This window comes from Heloderma suspectum, chromosome 1 (assembly GCF_057233095.1).
Source record: "Heloderma suspectum isolate Gila_16-S chromosome 1, 16-S_ref, whole genome shotgun sequence".
NCBI lineage: Eukaryota > Metazoa > Chordata > Lepidosauria > Squamata > Helodermatidae > Heloderma > Heloderma suspectum.
In genome coordinates this window covers 413,284,888-413,306,908 of record NC_139458.1, presented here as the reverse complement: position 1 = coordinate 413,306,908, position 22,021 = coordinate 413,284,888, and the positions used below count along the sequence as shown (strand labels likewise).

The 22,021-nt window shown below is 42.8% G+C and overlaps 1 protein-coding gene across 2 annotated transcripts in view; it reads right to left on the bottom strand.

The window, feature by feature from the left end:
- The window catches only part of TTC7A (tetratricopeptide repeat domain 7A), a 258,341-nt gene that overhangs the window by 43,902 nt on the left and 192,418 nt on the right, over nt 1-22,021 (bottom strand). Inside the window, exon 19 of one of the 2 annotated variants that reach the window (XM_084829018.1) lies at nt 17,909-18,111. In XM_084829018.1, the coding sequence (XP_084685144.1) occupies nt 17,909-18,111 (203 nt within the window). Of the gene's footprint in view, nt 1-17,908; nt 18,112-22,021 lie in introns of those variants that run through there. The other variant, XM_084829019.1, reaches the window with a different exon arrangement.

Genomic DNA, 22,021 nt, shown 5'->3' with positions numbered 1-22,021 from the left:
ACAGCTTAGGGGGCAATCCTATGGCCGCTAGACAGAGGCTAGATGGCCATAGGATTATTCGGTTTTCAGGAACTGGCCAACTCTTCCAACTCGGAAGAGCCGTGGTTCATCCCCAGCTTTGCGCTTGTAAGAGCAGTGTAGAGCAGGGGGAAAGGGGGCATTCCTGGGGGCAGGGACGGCAGAAGAATCATTTCGACACTTCCTATGCACTGTCTGGCCTCCTCCCCCCCTGCTCCAGTTAGACAGCTGAAATAGGCTGTCTAGCTGCTAATGCAGGGTGGCTGGAGTGTGGAGGAGAAGATCCCCTCCGCGCTCCGTCCACCTTGCATTGGATAGTTAGTTGCCTCCGAGTTTGAAGGCAGCTGCCTATCCCCATTGGATTGCACCCTTGATCTGACCAGTTGAGGCCGCCCACATGATTTTGTTAATTATGTCATGGAGCTACATCTGATATGATGACATAATGGATGCATACACAAAGTCACATGTGTCACCACACCCAATCAGATTTGGGGGAATGAGGGCAAAGAAGAAGAAAAAACAGTGTAGAGAAGAATTGCACTGAAAAGTCAATTGTGTTTGCAACACGTTTTGATGCTCACAAAGCCAAATACAGAATGAGGCAAGTTGTTTCAGCTCAGCTTCAGTTTTCACCATTTATCTTTCATTCAGTTTACTCAATCTTTCATATATCTTCTATAATTCTCCTAAGATTAAATTAATATTTGGGTTTCCTTTTAACCATATCGTGCACACAGGAGGTGACCATATCCCCTCTTACTAGACAAATTTATTGATTCAAGCAGAAAACTCTATCTTATCTTGATGTTGATAGCTAATATGACTGAACTGCTAGCTAAGATGAATGGCATCTTTTGACTCCACTTCTCCATGTTGTGATTCACAAGTAAAACAAACCTGGCCCCAAATAATTTGTCATGAAAGACTGACAAGCAGCACTTTGTTTCACCAAAAGCTGGCTAATGAAACGAGCCAACATTTCATATTCATGACCAAAATTATGGCCAGAACGCTAGCCTGGAACGCATCACCTGAAAAAAGATCAACCACAGCAAACATAATTCTCAGGTAATGTTATGTTGAATATTGCTTGCATAGACAAAGTTAAGGACAAACTTGAAATGAGCTGGGGAGAGGTAATGATTAAGAACTGTTTGGCAATATGGAAGAGGCTGAATCACCAAACTGTTAGATTATAAGATCATTATCTGTCAGTACAAGATTTATTTATAATTTAAAGTGCTGTTTTGTTTTGTTTTTTTACCTTTAAAGCCTTAAAGGACCTTTAAAATGGTTTGGGGCCAAATTACTTGAAGGACCGCTTTCACCCTTATCCACCTGCCTGCACTTTAAGATCAGCAAGAGAGGCACTTAGGTGGGTGAGTACATGAGAGAGAGCCTTTTCCACAGTGGCCCCACACCTCTGGAATATGTTGCCACTGGGGGTTCACTAGGCCTCATCATTGTAGACTTTTAAGAAGGCCCTGAAGACTTAGGGCACAATCTTATCCCAATGTTCACAAGCCTCCAATGTCGGGAGGGTTACAGGCATCCAGCGTAGAGCATTGCATCCTGCTCTGCATTTTCACTAGACGGCCTTTTTTGCTCTTCTAGCTGGGCTGCTGTGGAGTGGGGGAGAAGAAGGTGGGAGAGGCTTGGGGATACTTTGTAAGCCAGCCTCTCCAGTCCCCGCCCCCTCACAGAAATGCCCCCTTTACAGAAATGGGGAAGCAGCTGGCGTGGTTCTCTCCATGGTGGCTGCAAAGGGGAGGGGGTGGGGAGCATGGATTCCTGGATCTGAGGTTGGAACGCTGTCTCTGTGATCCAGGAATCCAAAACAGCCTATGGCCCCCCAAATACTGTCTTAAGGGGCACAGGACTCCTCCCTTACCTGTTTACTCTGGCCTTCCCCTGATTATGTTTTAACAAGACTGGATTATAGCTGCAATTGTGTTGTAGGTTCTGTCTTATGCTGGTGTTTGTTATTTTGTGGAACATTTGCTATTTTAATTACCACACTGGGATTTTTATTATGAATTTTATTATATGCATTTTATTGCTGTACACTGCTTTAGGAGGGCTCATGCCTTGTAAGGCAGCCTATAAATATTTTAAATAATAAGATAATCATGCACTGAATTTCCTAAAGGAAACCAGTTTGTTTCACATAGCTATAATTATGATGTTATAATTATTATAATTATTACTAGGAATGGGGAGAGATTTGTTCGGTTCACACTTCCCAAACCAGTTTGCCAACTGAAACTCAAGTTATCCTTTGGTATTTGCACTTCTATGAATGTTGTTCTCCAGTCAAACATGCATATAGAAATGTGTGCATTAGGAAAAAGCATGCACAAAAATGTGAATATTTCTGAAAGTAACATAATACATGCAAAAATGTGCATATTAGGCAAAATTGCACAGAACATGTTTATAGTACGAAAAATGCATATGAAAATACATATGAATTTTAATGCAGACTTTAAAAACTTGAAATCTAATGCAGAAACTGGATGAAATAAACTTAAGATTGGAGAAGTTAGAAATTGAGAGAAACCTAAATGGACAGATTCATCCATCCCTAATTATTACTTATTTATTAAATTTTTATACTGCTTTTCTGCCAAGGCATCCCAGGTAGTTAACAATGTTACAAATACTAAAACGAACACATCTTACAAAATATAGAACTGTAATCCATGAAAGCTTCTGCCATAATAGTGTTGTTAGTTTTTAAGGAGCAAGGACAAGACCCTTTGCTGTTGTTGCTTTTGCAGACTAACACCGCTACCCCTTTGGAATTCATTACACTACGATCCTAAGTTCCACCCCCTACCCCATCTAGTTCCTCTGATCTTAGAGGCATCCTAATTCCATGTTTTAAAAATCAGGTCTAAACTATATAACATCAGTCTGTCCTGTTCATGTGTAAAAGGGGGGTAGGGTTTCAGCTCCTTTTTCCCAGATGCTTTTCTACCAGCCAGAGTTGGTAGAATACCAGAACTGAGCCTGACTGGAATAAAAGCATCCAGTTTGGGGGAGCGGGCAGTGAAGGGGACAAACTGCAGGGGTGAGAATGGCTGGGGTGGGCAGAAGGTTCAGCACCTTCCACCCTCACCTTAAATCTCAGCCCTGCCCTCCATGAATCCTGAGGGTCATGAGTGGGGTTGACTCTGATTTAAAGATACTGGTCTTTCACCATCGTATGTAGCTTTGGCCTCAGGTTTCCTAGAATGGGGAGGGCAGAACGTCGATCGTGATTGACTAGAAGGTGCAGGGCCTCTTCCGGTCGATCTCCAGGAAGAGCAAACTTTTTACAGGTCCCATGGAGGTGTGAGCTCAGCCCCCTCTGCCTGTACACGAGCTGGGTAGAAATGTCAGTGGTAGGGGACCTTGGAGAGGAAACAATGGGTCAGCTGAGATCCTTGGAGCAACTTCAGTGCACCTTTCTATTTCTGTCATTTCCCCTCTGCAAATCCTTGCTCTTTCCTAGGATGTAGGAGTCTTGATGGGCTCAATAAACGAGAGAGAAATGCACTGTGCTTCTGAGCTGTGCAGTTGACAAGCAGGATGCCTCTCTCAGTCAGCATGCAAGTGGGATGTTTGTTCTGATTTAAGAACTTAATTTTTGTGAACCACCCAGAGAGCTTCAGCTATTGGGAGGTATAGAAATGTAATAAATAAACAAACAAATAAATGAGAATTTGAGTAAAGATAAGGATGGCAAAAGGAGAAGGGGACGGCAGAGGATGAGATGGCTAGATAGCATCACCGATGCAATGAATATGAACTTGAGCACACTCCGGGAGAGAGCAGAGGACAGGAAGGCCTGGCATGCTATGGTCCATGGGGTCATGAAGAGTTGGACACGACTTAACGACTGAACAACAACAACAAAGATAAGGATAGTAAAGATAAGGGGTAAGAGAAATAGAAAGTTAAAGTTGAGAACAAAAAAATGTTGGGAACAAGTGTGAATGTTATGCAGATTTTCTGAGTTACACTATTTATTGTAAGACAGTAGAAGTGCATTATGGTGGTTTGTGCAATATGTGGGCCTGAAAATACTACAAACCTGCTGAACAAATTCACTGCAAGGGTTCTGCATTTATTTCTACAGGAATGTTTGCTTTCTTGAAGTTGAGAATCATTCTTTTTCTTTTTTTGACTGCAAAAAATATATATCCCTTTGTTTAGACTAAGTGTGGTGAGACTGGATATGAGAATAGGGGGTTGATGGGGATTTGGGGCTCATACAAATTTAATGTTTTTGCACAGAACATACTTTTCATCACTCTAACCAGGTCTTTCTGTATTTATTTTTAGGGTTTGCAAATAGAATCTCTGATCAGTAAACTGTGTATCAACTGAGGCAGGCCACTCTGGTGTATGACTCATCATGTGATAAAGCTGCCATTTTGTGATTGTCTCCACCCCAAGCTGTCATTGTGTGACTGGCTCTGCCTCCAAACCATCATTTTATTATGGGATCCACCCTCCCCCACTGCCATTTTGTGACTGGTTGTAGGTTGTAGATATTGAGACCTTGGCAAAAAAAAAAAAAAGAGAGAGTAGATCCTGCAAGCCAAAAGTCTGCCCATTCCTGTCCTAGAATACCATTTTCCCCTGCTGCACAGACAATTGGTATTGTCAACTTACACCTAGAGGTATCAAAATTCAGTTGCAATGTCAAGTGGAGACAATCCCACCCCTTATTCCCTCCAAGGAGGAAAAAAAGAGGTATTTCCCCCCTCATGTCTTGCTGTGCCTAGAATAAAATGGCATTGCTGTAAACACCTTAGAATCTACATCTGCTTCTGCTTTCCCTTGAAACACCGCAGTGACAATTTATCAGTATTATGGATGGCTGGAAGGCAGGCAGGCAGGCAGGCAGGCAGGCAGGGCACCACAGGTGAACTTGTGCAGATTGCTGGGTGGGCGGGTGAAAATCTCTTACAGAAGAAGATTGCAGATGTACCTCACTGCTCTTTACTTCTATTTCACAGGTCAGCCTTCCCCAATCCAACACCCTCCAGATGTGTTGGACTACAACTCCCATACCTGCTATAGTAGAAGGATGCTGGGAGTTGTAGTCCAACAGACCTGGAAGGTGTCGGGTTGTTAAGGCAGTCATAGGTAAACCAATAGTAACACTTAGGTTTGTCACCTGTGCATGTATATATTTTGGGTCCAGAGACTTAGAGCAGGCCTATACAATTTCTGATCCAGCAGGCTGGATGCAGCTCAGTTGCTACTTATCATGGTTTGACGGCTGCTAGGCAGCTGCGGCAGAAATCAGGAGATTTACTGAACCCCTGGACTGGCAAGCTATGTGCAACTTGGTGGATCAGAAGATCCAGTCTTGGACTGCATATTTTAGAACACAACCCCCCACCTTGATCTTTTAATTAATTGATACAGGGTCAGCAACAGCAGCAGCCAGCATCATGAGGCAACTGCTGGGACCCAACCACCCCGGCATGGCCCACCAGTGCTGATGTCTGGTTCATCTGACTAATTCACTGGCAGCTAGCTTATCTGGTGGCAGTGGCTAGGAAGCCACTAGCCATTTTGATTTTCCACAATGCCCCTAAGTGCCTGGTGTAGCAACACTCCAGGGCAGTTTGGGAAACTATAATGGTGGGTGGTTTTCCAGACCCAGTTACTGCCACCAGATAAGCCCACAACTGTGGAAGCAGGGGGTGAACCCATTGACAAGGGCAGGGGGGCCACCAGTGTGGGAAGGAGCCTACCACAGGGTACTTTGCTAGTAGGGTGGCCATGAGTCCATCCTCTATTTGAAGGGCCATCAGAGGACAGTCCTCTGTTTAAAGAGCTGTCCAGTCCAAGTCAGATTTAAAGATAAACAACTGTAAGTAGAGGCCTTGAATTTGCTTTATCAGCTGTTAGCAGACTGGGCAGCAAACACACGGGTCACCTGATTACAGTAATGTCCCCACTATGGTGAAATGTATTGCATTTCTATTTAAATTATAGCCATTGTTTTTACATTTGCATCTATACGTTTAAACTAACACATGCAAATTTTATGCAAATCTGTGTTCTCTTTTGTCCTTTTTGGGGGTGATGCATATCTTCTAACCTGGAGACAGCCCTGAATTGATTCTAGTGATTTACTTCCAGTAAATTGGAAAACCTAATACTACAGAACTTCAATATGTCACCAAGAAGTTACTCTCTCTTCTCTCCCTACTGGGAAGCGACCACAACCCAGGCAATAGACCACAATCATTTGAGGTCTGCATATTATTGTAGGTCACAGAGGGCATGCTTTTATCACAGTGGTGCAAATGCTTCTTGCCAGGGTGCTCAGATAAAGTATGTACTGAGAGGAGTGTTTGACATGGCTTCTGCCTATGCCCTCTCCATGGGAACTAATGGTACAGGTGTGAGGAACAGGGATAGGGAATAAATTAATTTGTTCTGCATTTTAATGCAAATGTACCTAATTTCACACTTTCATATCAGTACTCGAACAAAAACGCAATTATCCTTCATAATTCTCAATGCTCCGAGTTTTGCAATGGCATTCCCCAATTAAAAAATGTGTACAAAATATGTAATTAGGGAAACGTGCACACAAACGTGCATAAATTCATGAAAATAACATTAAAAAGCATTATATTAGGAAAAGTGCTTGCAAAAATGTGGCTATTGGGGGAAATTGTACACAAACATGCGTGTATTAGGAGAAATGCATACAAAATTGTGTATGAATGTTTATGTGAACTTCAAAAAATATTCTTCAAGTTTGGGACGAAACAAATTTAAGAATGAAAATATGAAAAACTGAGAGAAACTGAAATTGACACATTCATCCATCAGTAGTGGGGAATGATGTCATCATACGCGTCTCTCACAGGGTCTTCTTACATACATTGCTGCTTCTGTACAATTGCTTCCGATGACACTCAGGTAACCACACCTCTAAGGTAAACTAAGAGACAATGATTTTGTGAAACTATCTCCTTTCCTGAATTGGAAGCAATTTGCTAAAACAGCTTAGGAAGATGTATTTATGTCACAGGATGTTTCTGGTGAGCATTCTGCAACATAGAGGAATGTATCACCTACATTCCTCAGTAACTATATTTTGCTATAACTACAGCAAAATCTGGCAAGTTTATGTGAAAGTTGATCCTGCTGTTCTCAGAATCACTGCAGAACTATTCAAAATTACTTGGGGAAGTGAACACAGTTGTTGTCTGAAACTCTCCTGGAAAAACCATTTTTCTGAATTTGAAAATCCACAGATGGGATTTTCAGAGATGAACAGATGGGGCAGCCTTCTCCAACCAGGTGCCCTCCAGATTTGTTAGACTACAACTCCCATACTCACCAGTCAGTATGGCTATTGGGAAGGCTGAGATGGGGAATCCAAACGATTAATCACAGGACAAAGGCAAAAATAAAACAATAGGAGTAGGTTGTGATTTTCAAAACTGCAAGAAATAAATCTGATTCCAATTTAAGAACATGCCAGAAAAAAGTGCTGAAGGGTATTAAATAACAGCCTTTTTCAAAAGATCTGTTTTGACAGAAATAAGACTTAACTGCATAATGTCACTAATCAAAATACTCACAATTTTACTAGCTAACCTTATTGCAAAATACATTTTTATGCACAATATTTAGGCAAATTATGCTCCTAACTCATCTGTATCCCAACAGCCATTTCCTTCCTTTACTTTAACTTTAGGAAGATAGGTAGCTGCCTAATGCAAGGTTGAACTATTTGTCCATCTAGCCCACGAGTGGGCAACTTGTGGCCCCCCAGATGTTTGTGCCTACAACTCCCATCAGCCATAGCCAGCACAGCCAATGGTGATGGATGATGGGAGCTGCAGGTCAAAACATCTGGAGGACCACAAGTTGCCTACCGCTGCTCTAGCCGATATCAATCTCACTTCAAGATAGATGGGGCACTCTGAGAAGGACATTGGGGCATGACCTTAACAGTGTAGGTAGGACGATATGAAAGCAGGTGCTCCATCAAGTATAAAACATCTCCGAAACATCCAGACGGCCACAAGTTGCCTACCTCTGATCTAGCCCAATATTGTCTCCTCTAGGAGGAGGCAGCTCTATGGCAAAGAAGGATGTTTCCCAACACCTGCTACCAGACCCTTTAAGTGGAGATGCCAGGGATTGAACCTGGGACCTTCTGCATGCAAAACACATGCTCTGTCACTGAGCTACAGCACCTCAAAGTCTCAGAGAGATGTGCAGACAGATACACAGTGCTTCTCTTGAATATGGTCACCAGGTGCTCAGATTCTAAAATAAAATGCAGATCTTTCCTGGGAATGTGGCATATGGATTGTTTATCTCAATATCATACAAAGGCCCTATGCAGAATGTTTACTTCAGAATCCATCCTCTCTCAAACCATCGAGAAAAAGAAAGGAAAAGAAAAAAAAAAGATACAAAATGTGAATACAACTACTTTCCTCCTATTTCCTCCCCACTGCCCTCAGGTCTATACATGAGCAAGAACAGTTAGGGTGCAATCCTATGCACGTTTAGACAGAAAAGAAGTCCTACAACTCCCAGCATCCCCCAGCAGAATGGCTAGCTGGAGCCCACTGGGAGTTATAGGACTTTTTTCTGTCTAAACATGGATAGGATTGCACCCTTAATCATTTAGGACTCTTTCTACACATGGAAACACACATCAAAAAAACCCGGGATGCCCAAGTGATTTGCACTCCTGTTTTTCACTTGCTGTTGGGCCATCAAAACAGACCTGGCATGCACAGAGGTCTAGCAACTCTCCGTGGGGGAAATGCCACAGAGTCCGGGATAACATTCAAGGAGGGTAGGAAGGGCAGTTTCAGGCCACCTGTGACCCTACATGTGAATATTCCACAAAAGCATCTGGGCATTACAACAGGGATGGCCAGACTTTGGGCTTGTGGGATTTTTGTTTTTGTGAGAGCCCTGAGACCCACTGTGATGTTACATGTATGTATATTATGAACATGTGTTTATATATCTGTATTAACGTTATAACTCTATGTGCTTATGCTAAGTAGATCTACAGTGAGAGTGGGATGAGTGACAGGAGATGTGGTGTATTTCCATATGTGAGATGATGGCTGAGTGAGTGAGGTTGTGTGAAACGATGTGGGCTATATAAACAGGGTGCTGTGGTTGGGTAGTTCAGATAGGGTTTAGAACAGATAGGGATGTAGATAGGGAAAAGTTTAGATCAGGATAGAATTTGAGGAGAGAGAGAGATAGGGTCTGTGAAGAGGTAGATTGTGAAGAGATAAATGGTGAAGTTATAGAGAGTGACTAGGATTTGTGTATGAAGGACTCAAGTGGAAATTAAGTGTTCCTGTGTGTGTGTGCGTGTGTGCGTGTGTGCGTGTGTATGCCTTTAAAATTACTTATTTACTGCTTATCATCTTAATTCTGTAATTAATAAATACTTCTTGTTTTATAAAATCCTACACCTACTGCTCGTGGCTACAAAAAGGGTAAAGTATTAAAGGGAATAATTCAGGTCACAATAAAAGCCAGAGTGTCCTCACATCTCACAAAGTAAAAGGGTTGGACCTGAGGTAAAGGTCCTGCTGGCAGCGTTACTGTGTGTGGGGGAAGGTGTTGCCTGCTGTGGGAAAGGCCTCACTGAAAAAGTATTCTCACTGATGAATAGGCAGGAACAACACACCCACCAACTGGAGCCAGGTGCAAAAGACATACATTTAAAAGTAAAGAATTCTGAGCCCAAGGATTTGTTTTGAGGAACAGAATTGAACTGAGCTCACAGACCTTCCACACAAAAATCCACTGCTGGTTATCCCAAACTTTTTAAACTTCAGCAGTATAATTTGTGGGCTGGGAGGCCATTTTGTTGTTAAACCACTGGGAGTCTGAAATCCTTGCTGATCTACTGCAAATCACCCAGAGATCTACCAGTAGATCTTGATCTACCTCCTTCCCATCCCTGCATTGTGAGGTATACGGAAAGTAACCTCAACATATCTTATTCAAATACACCTTTTCCTTTCGCAAATTAATCCTCAGTATCACTCAACCTTTGAACCTGGCTGTGAATCTTGCCCTTTTCATTGACATATCTTGCCTTCCCTCATGCCCTGCACAGCCTGAAATGATCCTTATTTTGTTATATTTTTATCCCACCCTTGCTGCACAGAGCTTGGGGTTGCTTACATGGAACTGCCACCACATCCCCTGTTTTTTTCCCTTGCAACAACCCTATGTCATTGTTTAGGTTGAGAGAGAGAGAGAGAGAGAGAGACTGAGACTGGCCCAAGGTTACCCAATAAGTTACTCAATAAAGTTACTTTGACTGGAGATTCAAAGCTTGGTCTCTCTCGTCCTGGTCCAACACTCTAACCACTACACCATATTGACCCTGAGAGCACTCCTATGTGCAGTTCCCTTTATGGGCAAGACTACCTGCCAGATGTCACTAGTGCATCTGCTCGTTCTACTGCCCGTTGTAACATGCAAACAAGTTCATAGTGTTCAAGTGAAAATGGTGATTGTAAAGAACAAAATGAAACTTGCCCAAAATGCTGGAAAAGAATGAAAGTTGCTCTCAGTGGATACTGGCTCCCACTGGAGCGAGTGTGAATACTCTGACCTTTTCATTTTATTGGTGTGTGAAAAGAGTACAGAATGGAGCCTTTCATTCTTCCGTTTCCAGGTACATAGGCATTTAATTAGTGTCGGTATGATATTCCATGACATGCCTCTCTATGTTGTTCTCCAGGCCAGTCTGAAGCAAGCCTTCAAGGAAACAGATGTTGGGAGGTTTTTAAAAATTAAGCAATTTCTACTTTGATTCTTGGGAGTGATGTATTTGGAAGCAAAGATACCTACACATAAATGAGAGATAAAATTTGGTGCAGAAGAAGATTAAAGTACTGCTGCCTGGCCAGGATTGGCCCTACCATTAGGCAGAGTGAGACAACGGCCTCAGGCAGCAGATGCTGGGAGGCAGCAGTGGCAGCCCCCCAACCCATCCTCCTGAGCCCTCTGGCCATTCTCCTCTGTTGGAGGACAGAGCTGTGTGAGCCACAAAGTCTGTCCTACACCCCCTAAACTAGCCTGCTGCCCTCAGGTGCGGTGGAGGAGTAAAGATCAACTGCTAGTCTGTATGTGTAATGTGGGGAGGGGGTGCCATCTTGTCCTTTGCATCTGGCTGCAAAATGTCTTGGACTGACTTGGCTCAACTCCAGTACAGTTTACTCCAGCCCTGGGAGAATTTTAAAAGTGATTATTTGTGGCCGTCGTTATTAACTTTGCAGAAAGATCTTGGTGCAGTGTGTGTGTGTGCTTTTAAACAACGGATTTCCCTCATGAGGTGGCACAGTTAGTGGCATGGAAGACCGTATTGTAGGGTGGGCCATTTTGGGAGGTCCAGGGGCTATTTTTCCCCCCAGACCCCCTGTGGGCTGACACTAAAAGGGACAGGAAGTGTTCAAAATGGCTGTTCCGGATGCCTTTTTTAAAAAAATACAAAAATATTTTGTTTACAATTTTGTGGGTCAGTGGAGGGCACAAATGGCCCATGGGCTGAAAGTTGCCCACCCCTGCTGTACTGTGTGCAAAACCCTGGAGGTGGAACTATGCACTGGGCTTCACATGGGAAAGGCATCAAAAAAGGTATCTCATGCGGAGTCCTTCCATGCAATATGTGGAATCGCCCTGTATTGTGATGATATCACATACTGGGTGAAGAAATGCAAAATATGATGATATCACAAGACAGTGGCAACCTGGTGCCCTCTAGATGCTTTGGACTACAAGTCCCATAATCCTGAACACTGGCCATTCTGGCTAGGGCTTATGAGAACTGGAGTCCAAAACATCTGGAGGGGACCAGGTTGCCTAGCCCTGGTTTAAATGATTCTACACATTATGGGGGAGAACCCAACAAGGGGTTGATGCTTTTGGTGGTAGCCTTACATTGAGGGTAATTGGTTGTTTGACTTGGGTCTGAGTGAAATGCTGTGGGAGTATGGAAGGTTGAGCATGTAGTTTTAGGAGTAAACGAAATCAGAGAATCATAGAATAGTAGGGTTGGAAGGGGCCTACAAGGCCATCGAGTCCAACCCCCTGCTCAATGCAGGAATCCAAGTCAGAGCATCGCTGACAGATGGCTGTCCAGCCTCATCTTGAATGCCTCCAGTATGGGAGAGCCCACCACATCCCTAGGGAATTGGTTCCATTGTCATATTGCTCTAACAGTCAGGAAGTTTTTCCTGATGTTCAGCCGGAATCTGGCTTCCTCTAACTTGAGCCCATTATTCTGTGTCCTGCACTCTGGGATGATCAAGAAGAGATCCTGGCCTTCTTCTCTGTGACAACCTTTCAAGTACTTGAAGAGTGCTATCATATCTCCCCTCAGTCTTCTCTTCTCAAGGCTCAACATGCCCAGTTCTTTCAGTCTCTCTTCATAGGGCTTTGTTTCCAGTCCCCTGATCATCTTTGCTGCCCTCCTCTGAACCCTCTCCAGTTTGTCTGCATCCTTCTTCAAGTGTGGTGCCCAGAACTGGACACAGTACTCCAGATGAGGCCTAACCAGTGCTGAGTAGAGGGGAACTAGTACTTCCCGGGATTTGGAAGCTATGCTTCTATTAATGCAGCCCAAAAGAGCATTGGCCTTTTTTGCAGCCACATCATATTGTTGGCTCATATTCAGCTTGTGATTGACAACAATTCCAAGATCCTTCTCGCTTGTAGTGTTGTTGAGCCTAGTATCCCCCATCTTGTAACTGTGAATTTGGTTTCTTTTTCCTAGGTGCAGAACTTGGCATTTATCCCTATTAAATGTCATTCTGTTGTTTTCTGCCCAGTGCTCCAGTCTATCCAGATCACTTTGAATTTTGTTTCTGTCTTCCAAAGTATTTGCTATCCCGCCCAATTTGGTGTCATCTGCAAATCTGATCAGCAGTCCCTGCACCTCCTCCTCCAAGTCATTCATAAAAATGTTGAAGAGCACTGGGCCCAGGACTGAGCCCTGCGGTACCCCACTCGTTACCTCTCCCCAGTTTGAGAAGGTCCCATTGATAAGCACTCTTTGAGTCCGATTCTGTAGCCAACTGTGGATCCACCGGATCGTTGTTTCATATAGCCCCCTTTGAGCTAGTTTGCTCATCAGGATATCATGGGGCACTTTGTCAAAAGCTTTGCTGAAGTCGAGGTATATGATGTCTACAGCATTCCCACGGTCTGCAACGGAGGTTACTTGATCAAAAAATGAGATCAGATTTGTCTGGCAGGACTTGTTTTTAACAAATCCATGTTGGCTTCGAGTAATCATGGCACTGTTTTCAAGGTGCTTCCAGATGGATTGCTTTATCATCTGCTCCAGAATTTCCCCAGGGATTGATGTCAGACTGACTGGTCTGTAGTTCCCAGGTTAAATGATGGCAGAAAAGAATGAATCAAGCATGGAAGAGCCTTGGGAGATTCTCACTTGCCCTTTTTGCCATTACTACTACTCCCCTGTGGATAAGGCTATCAATGGCTACTAGTATATCTCTCAAAACACTAATTGTTGGGGAACACATTCTGAATGCGTAGCAAATTTTGTGGTCAAAGTGCTTCACATACACATAAGAATGTAAGAAGAGCTGTGCTGGATGAGACCAAAGGTCTGTCTAGCCCAGCATTGTCAGACCAAAGGGTTATCTATTCCTCAAGGAAGCTCACAAGCAGGACATGACTGCAGTAGCACCTTCTCACTCTCACCTCTCAGTAATCCTTACCACAACCCCATAAGTTAGGGCAAGCCATAGATTTTTGAGGGGGCACTACATAGTAAGATCTCACAGCTGAGGTGGGATTGGAAGCAGGGACTTCCCAGTCTGCAGTTCGCACTCTTAGCTGCTACACTGCATCAACTTAGACCAGTTTTACTCCCTTCTGCCATAGTTACATCTCAGTTAGTCCAAAATCTTAACTGTTCGATTGTTCCAGCTGTCTCTAAAGACAAAAGCCACGATTGCTCTACACTGTCTTTGCCCACTTCCATTCTGACTAGTGAATGGCAGCTTTATCGTGACCGAAAGAGATAACATTACAGCCTCCACTCCATTTCAAGGGCAGTAGTAAGCAGCAAATGAGACAAATGGATAATGGCCACCGATGCATGCCCGGAGACAGTCACAGCCACTGTTTTGATAGCGATCAAGGCATTAGTTGCTTAATCACGCTAATTATTCAATTGATTCTATTAGACCTATTGTCAAGCATTGGAACAACTCACTTGACCTTGCCTGACTGGATCAGAAGCATAGTTGTATTGCTGTAGCCATCTTACTGGAAGACCAAGCCTTTCTCTTAACCTACTGCATTGAATATTTGTAATTAATGAAGTTGCCATGATGTGGTTTGGAATGCAAACCTTTCCAGCATGCAACATTCAGATGCATTCCAAATCGATTGCTGTTTCCCTAGAAGTTCTTCTCCAGCTTGAAATGTAAAGCAAGGTCATGAGCATGTGTTCAGCAGACCAGGTGCCCAAAGTCAGCTGCTTTATAAACACATGCAAAAATTCTATAAAGTTATTATACTGATTTTATCATTTTGTATTTTACTGAGAATTGCCCCATCTGTTTGGCTGAAGGGTAGTAAACTAATGTATAAATAAATAAACCCACAGATAAAATTATGCACTCCAGGAATGGTGTGGGTGTTGCCCCATCATGATTTGCACTGCTGTGGTTAACATCTGAACCTTGGAGATCATGTGGGAGGACCCGTCCGAGTACTTATTTGCCATGCTAGCATTGCTGCTCCTGGGGCAGGAAGTGACCGTGCTGTCAGATGTGACCTGCACGTTCAAATGGTTCCAGAGCAGCGTGACAGAGAGCAGCAACTTTGCTGCTTCTGGAATCCAAGAACTGACTCCAAGGATCAGTGCTATGGCAATAGCAGCAGCTATCAGAGCACTAATATTGATCTTTTCCCACTGAATTCAGATAATACTCCATGTATAATCAAAGAAAACATCAGCAGCCAATTCCACCACTGGAAGGTGGGGGTAGCAAGTCAAAGAAGACACCTGCAAGGGTCACATGCAGCATTTCTGTCCACATATCTTGTTTTGCAAACATAGTAAACCAAGTAGGGAAACTAGGCCTTCAGGGACACACCGTGGTTTTCAGCACTGTATGTTCCATGCAATGCTGGTTCCAGTATAGGGTATTTTTAGGTGCTTTATCATAAATAAGTTAATTCATGAATGAATATAGGTTGTTGCTGCAGGCCAGACAAGCTGGGGGTGTGCTCCACTGCCAGCTGGGCAGCACAGTTTCATATTACAGATGCCTTAAATCAGAGTAGCAGCCCACTGTGGACAACAGTGCAGACTTGCCCTGGAAACTGCCATGCGATGTTCCTGTCCATTAGCAATATGTAAAGAAGAAGGTGGATGTTGATTTTTGGATGCAGATAATTCTCCCGTTTTCAACCCGAGTGTGCTACAGGCAGACACATATGGGGAGACAGCAGTGTAGGAATGGGAACCTACACGTAGGAGAAGGAGCCCTAGACCCTAGATGCTTGTTCACATCTGCAGGTATCAAATGGTAATTACTCAAGTATGTTTACAACAGACTGAATCAATAAATAAAATTATAGAATTCTTATCAAGCTCTTCTCTAGCTCCAGTGAGAGTAGCTTCATGCTCTACAAAATTGTTTCTCAACAATGAGTCCACTGCTGAGGTGGCTGAGCTGAGGGAGATGAGAGCGAGAGCAGGGCCATTCCACCAGCCCTGCTGAAGGCCTCCTCTGCCCTCAACTGTCACCACCAGCAGCCATTCCAGCAGGATGAGTGATGGGGATGAGCAGGCGAGGCAGGGCCTTTCCTCCAGCCCTATTGAAAGAATTATTTCCCACCTTTTCCCTCCCCATTCCTTTTTTCTTGTGTGTCATGTCTTTTTAGATTGTAAGCCTGCAGGTAGGGATTGTCTTGTTTAACTGATTATAGGTAAGCCACTCTGGGACCCTTTCAGATAAATAAAATAAATAAAATATTTATAAAGATATAAATACATAGTGCGTGTGTCCCCATTCCACTTTTTGCACTTAGCATCGTAACAACTGTTCTTAACAAGCTAAACTTACACTAAAGGTACAGAGCATAACATTATGGTTAGTTTTGTAAAGGAGGTTGATATTGCCTATTTTCTGGACAACGGCATGGCTAGTTTGAATGCCCCCCTTCTTTCCCTAACCCCAACACTTCGGGGGATGTCAACATGTAGATACCAAACCGTGAGGGGAATAACTTCAGGAAAAACCATGCCCCAATATTGTACCACACATTTCCCACGGGAAACCAATTGCTCCCCTATTGTTACCATTAAACACAACTGGGTAGAATTCTAAATGTGTTGATAACTTCTTTGTTTTTGCACGAAGGAATCAATAAGCCAGCAGGTTCGTTTGTTGCTAGATTTGTGCCCTCTGCTTAAAATTGGCCACACTGTTTTCAAGCTGGATATTTCTGACAGACTAAGGGTAGACAGGTGAGAATCCTGCACTAATCATTGCTGATATACCAGGGGCAAAGAGCCCCACTCACATGGGGAATTTGCTTTGGAAGCACATTGGATCAGTCAGTTGGCACCTTGTATTCCACATGCGATAACAGAGATTCAGTGGCCACACAGAGGTAATTATTTCTAACTTTCTCTCTTTCTCTCTCTCAAAAAAAAAAGTAGCGAAGACAACTTGTTTAGCAAGAAAAACTTGCTGGAAACAATGGATATAAAAATGTAACAAAACAATAAAATGATCCATGGTGTGAAAAAATGGGAGAGAAAAAACTCTATCTGCTAATAGTAGAACTCAAGGTCAGCCAAGGAAACTGATCTGCAGTACACGTAGGACTGAAAAAAATTTCATCCTTGCACAACACATCATCATAGGGAATTTGCTACCACAGGATGTGTCGATTGCCAATTTCATGGATGACAGGCCTATCAAAAACTACCAGCCATGACAGCTAAATAGAACCTCCATGTTCAGACACAGTATACCTTTGAATATCAATTGCTAGGAGACAGACAGGGGAGGAAGAGCTTCCACCTTCGTGTCTTGCCTGTGGGCTACTGGCTGCATCTGGCAGGCTGTTCTTGAAAACAGAATCCTAGACTAGATAACCTTCAGTCTGAACCAGCAGGGCTCATCTTATATTCTTAATGTAATAAACAAAACAATAACAACAACATGTAGCATATAACATACATTATCTCGGTAATCCTTAGAACAATCTTGTAGGGTAGGTCAGTATCACTATCTTGATATTGCATACAAACAGCTGAGACTGACTGAGAGAACAGTGTGTTGCCTACGGCTACCAACTGAGTCCATGCAGATGCTAGACTTGGGTCCAGGACCTTCTAACTCAAAATGACCACACTACACCAGCTCGTGTGTGAACGGTGCAGCTCTCCTCCCATGCTTGCAAACACACTGTATAATTATATATACACATTCATGTCAGCCGGAGGGCTGATATGCAAAAAGGTGAGGCCTCTGGCCTTGAAAAGTTCCTGGCATCAAATATTTAGGGCCCATTGGGACCAGGAGTGTTCAGTAACTTAACATAGCAGGGTGTCAGTTATTGTGACTTGCTCGCTTGGATCATAACAATCACAAAGCATTAATTTCCCAGGAGGGTCCAGTGCAGTACAGGTAAGGATGCTGTATTTTTCCAGAAAGAAATATGCAACTGCAGTTCATAGTCCCTGCATTGTAGAATAAAACTCTTGGGAATCTGTCTGCCAGACCCCCTGTCAGGCCAACAGAATAACCCCACGGCGACATGACAAGGGCATACACCTAAATGGGAGCCCCTTGTGCATACTCACCAAGCAGTTCATGATTTCTACTCCGCTTGGGTTCACTGTTAGTGCTTCATCATACAATTGCTTCGCCTCCTCCAAGCTGCTGTTCATCTCCGCAAGCCTCCCCCGCATGTACAGCACAGTGTGAGATGTAGGAAAGAGACTGGCTGCCTCCTGGATACAAAAGCCCGCTTCTTTGAGATGCTGTTGTTCCATGAAGAGTTCAGCTACAAAAAACAAAAGGATGCAATTTATTTATATGTCTGTCCCCTAAGCTTTACCATGGAGAGGATAATGCTGAAACATTGAGGATGTCAGTAGCTAAAGAACAAGATGTTGTACCGTATGAAAAATAAATCTGTTTATGATATGTGGATTTGCAAATGTGCATTCTGGGTACCTCGGATTTGCACATTTTAAGGACTCCTTAACAGTGGCTTACTTACTGGCCATACAACGAATCCCTTGTTTACTCTGCTTACATAAATGAGAAAGGTGGGAGAAAATTGGATTTTTAAGGAAAGTGAAATAAAATTAGGTTATTGGTCTGTTCGGGTTTTTGCAGCTTTGGATTGTTTTTTCTTCCCCCTTCCTTGGTCAGATGCAACCCTTTGTTTTCCTTTCCCCACAAAAAGGAAGTATTCAAAGGCATCTGTGGGCTGGTTTGTTTTTTGTTTTGCTATCTATAACCAGGGAAAGGAGGCAAGCAATTCACCTTGTGAAACTGCTTATATCAAGTCAGATCGTTGTCTATCCTGAATGGCACAGGCCTTTCCCAGCTCTGGGAAAATATAAAACAGCAAGAACAATTTCTGGGCAGAGCAATCCTATGGGGGCAGGAGAGAGAGAATCCATGGCAGAGGAACTTCTATTTCCTAAGCTCTGCTGGGCTTGCACTGGCCAGAGTTAGGGTCAGTGGGTGTTTCACCTTCCTTTTTCCTTTTTTTACCTTCCTTCCTTTACCTTTTTCCTTTTTTTCTCACCAGTTTGTCCGTTTGAGGTTTTCCCCCTCCCATTGGTTCCAAAGGGAGGGTAAATAATTACGCGTGCTCCAGGGCTGACATAGTTCCCCTTCACATTCTCAGAACATGGCTAGGAACGAGGGGGCTTTGGATCTGGTGGATCCAAGGCCTCTCCTGATTCACCCCTGGACCTTTCCGCCCTTCCTGCTGTCAGAGCAGCAGTGGTAGAGCAAGCACAGTGACAGAGCTTTCCACCACTGATCAAGGGATCTCTGCAGTGGACCTCTCTCTCCACCTGTGAACACTGGAAGCTTTCTTATACTGAGCCAGACCCTTGGTCCACCTAGCCCAATACTGTCGATACTGACTAGCAGCGGCCCCCAGGGTTTCAGGCAGGAGTTTTTCCAGCCCTACTTGGAGATGCTGGGGATCGAACCTGGGACCTTCTGCATGCAAAGCAGGTGCTCAGAGATGTGAGGAGAGAGAGAGATGGGCATTAGAGCCACTCCATCAGCTCGACTGGGAGACCGGCTTCATTTGGCTCCTCCTTCCCTGAACTGCCATGGAGAAGCAGTAATTCAAACTGAGAGAGAGTGGGAGGGTGAGAAAGACAGAGAGAGAGAGAGAGAGAGAGAGAGAGAAAGAGAAAGAGAGAGCAAGGCCATTCCATCAGTTCTGCTGAGATATCAGCTCCATTTGGCTCATTCTTCACTCAACTCACCTATCAGCAGCCATTCCACCTGATCAAAGGGGAGAGAGAGAGAGGAAGATGGAGCTGACTGGGGGACCAGCTTCACTTGGCTCCTCCTCTCCCTAAACTGTTTCAGTTCAAGCTGGTCCTTATAAGAAGCTTATAGTTTAAGAACTGGTGCCTGAGTTTTCTTGGTTTACTCTTGTCTCTTTTTATATAAGTCACTCTGCTAGGCTTTTCTGAAGAGTGGGATAAAAATGCTACAAACAACATTTTCTTGCATTTTGCTCAATGAAGTTTTGTATAATTGAGAATTTAAAAAATAAGAGTACCAGAGATGAGAATTTTTAGATTACTGTATATTAAAAGCATCAGCAGATTATTTATTCATGTTAGCTCATGCTCACATATAATGTATAGCAGGTAGATGGAAATCCATTTTTTAAGTAAAAAACAGACTAATAAAAATGAGGCTGTTCTACAGTTTATTTTGCTCAACAAGAAGTAATTGTTCTATTGCTTTTTTACAATGAGAAATATTGAACAAGAATACTAATGCAACCTACTGACATTATCAATCAATTTTTGTTAATGTAAACACTAAGATTTATTAAGCTCTACATGCAGCCGTTATTAAGCCCTCACAAAACCTTCAGAAGAACACATTTTGTTTTTATTGAACAATCTCACTAAAATTGAAATATTTGACACTTAAAAGAATATATTAATTCTTCTTTATGGCTATGGGGGAAAACATTTTTTTTAAATTAATTATGACTATTCCATTGCCTGGTAAATCTACTTTTGGTCATCAGCTACGAAGTTAGAATACTAATGTAAGAGTTGATGCCATTAACATTGCCACTGTATTAGTAATAAAAGGAGGGATGGGGAAAAAAACAACATTTTAAATTCCCAAGTGCCAGCTTAAACTATGGGGAAGGGTACATATATGTATGAATTTCTACCTATAGGGCTGCAAATTACAAGTATCTGCTTTTTTGAAGCTATTCTATATCTGTAGTATCACTGCAATATGGAATGGGGGAAATGATTTAAAGAAATGATTAAAAAGGTGGCCTTTCCTTCTAATAATGTCTTAATATGCAGCAGTCAAGATGAGCCAGGAACTGAGGGCCAAAAGCCAGGGATCAGAAGGCGCACCAAGTATCAAAAGTCAATTAAGAACTATAATTGCGCAAGCAAATTCTCAGCCTGAACAGAAAGCTTTTATAGTTCTTGATGAATTAACAACTAGAGACCCGATGAAGAATAGTTTTTCATTTTTTCAATCTTAAGTGTGGTTCATCCTGTACTTTCAGCATTAAAAATATTTTTTTGCATAAACATTCATAAACATTTTTATGCACATTTCTCATAAACATATTTTTTGCAAGCGTGTTTCCTAATATAATGCATTTTAATGTTATTTCCCCTAAAATATGCATTTTTTGATTGGAGAACTCCACTGCAAAATTGAGAAGAGTGCGGATTTCAAAGAATAACTCAGTTTCGGTTCACACAGCGGTCTCCGAAAGTACAAAATTAGGTAAGTTCACAATAAAACGTGGACTGAATTTCTTCCTCGTTCCAACCCAATAGCCAAGCTAGGTGGGTGGAGTCGCTTCACAGCACAGGAAATGTTCTATGCTGTAGCATCAGCAGCTTCACCACATGGAAGTCATTTCTAAATCTGTGGGTCCTTGGGTCTAGCCCGAGTAGCTCCTGACACAATGATTGGTAGCTTTTGTTTATTAAACTGTAAGCTATCTCAGTTTAATATCCTCAATATCTTAAAAAAAGTAAAGTTATTGAGATTTTGATAATGAGCATATTTAATCAACTAATCTGTTAAAGGGAAATGGTAACTCAATTGAACATTCTTCTGTTGATTGACAGCCCTAATTTTAAGAAATGTTAATCTTTTTCTTTTTACCTCTGCTGTACTATTTCAGAGGAGAGCCATATGCGTGATGAATAGGAAAGTATGATTATTTCCTGGGAATGATACGCTCTTTTGATGCAATCTGAAGAGGCTACTGGACAACCAGCGACATGGAATCTGGGCAGGATCCTGCTTCTCCCAGAGGGGAGATGACAGGAGGAGAAAAGCAAGGATCAGGGGGCCTATCCTGACTTCAGAGAGTAGGCAGGGATAAGCCATCGGATATGCCTGGCTTGCTGGGAAATTGGTCTGAGCTGTTGCTTGCAGAACTGAAGGTGGCTGGTTTGAGCCCTGTTTTCAGGGCAGGGAAGGAACACAGCTCAGTGGCAGAGCACAAGGCCCCAGATTCAGTCTCTGGCATCTCTAGGTCAAGAGTCGGGTAGTCAGTGATATGAAATACTACTACAAATTTATATTGCCCTTTATACGAGAGCGCATTCCAATTAACCCCAAACCATACAACACAATAATATAAACAAAGTCAATAATTACACATTAAATAAAATATTAATCAAAATTTTAAGTACTTATAACCAATC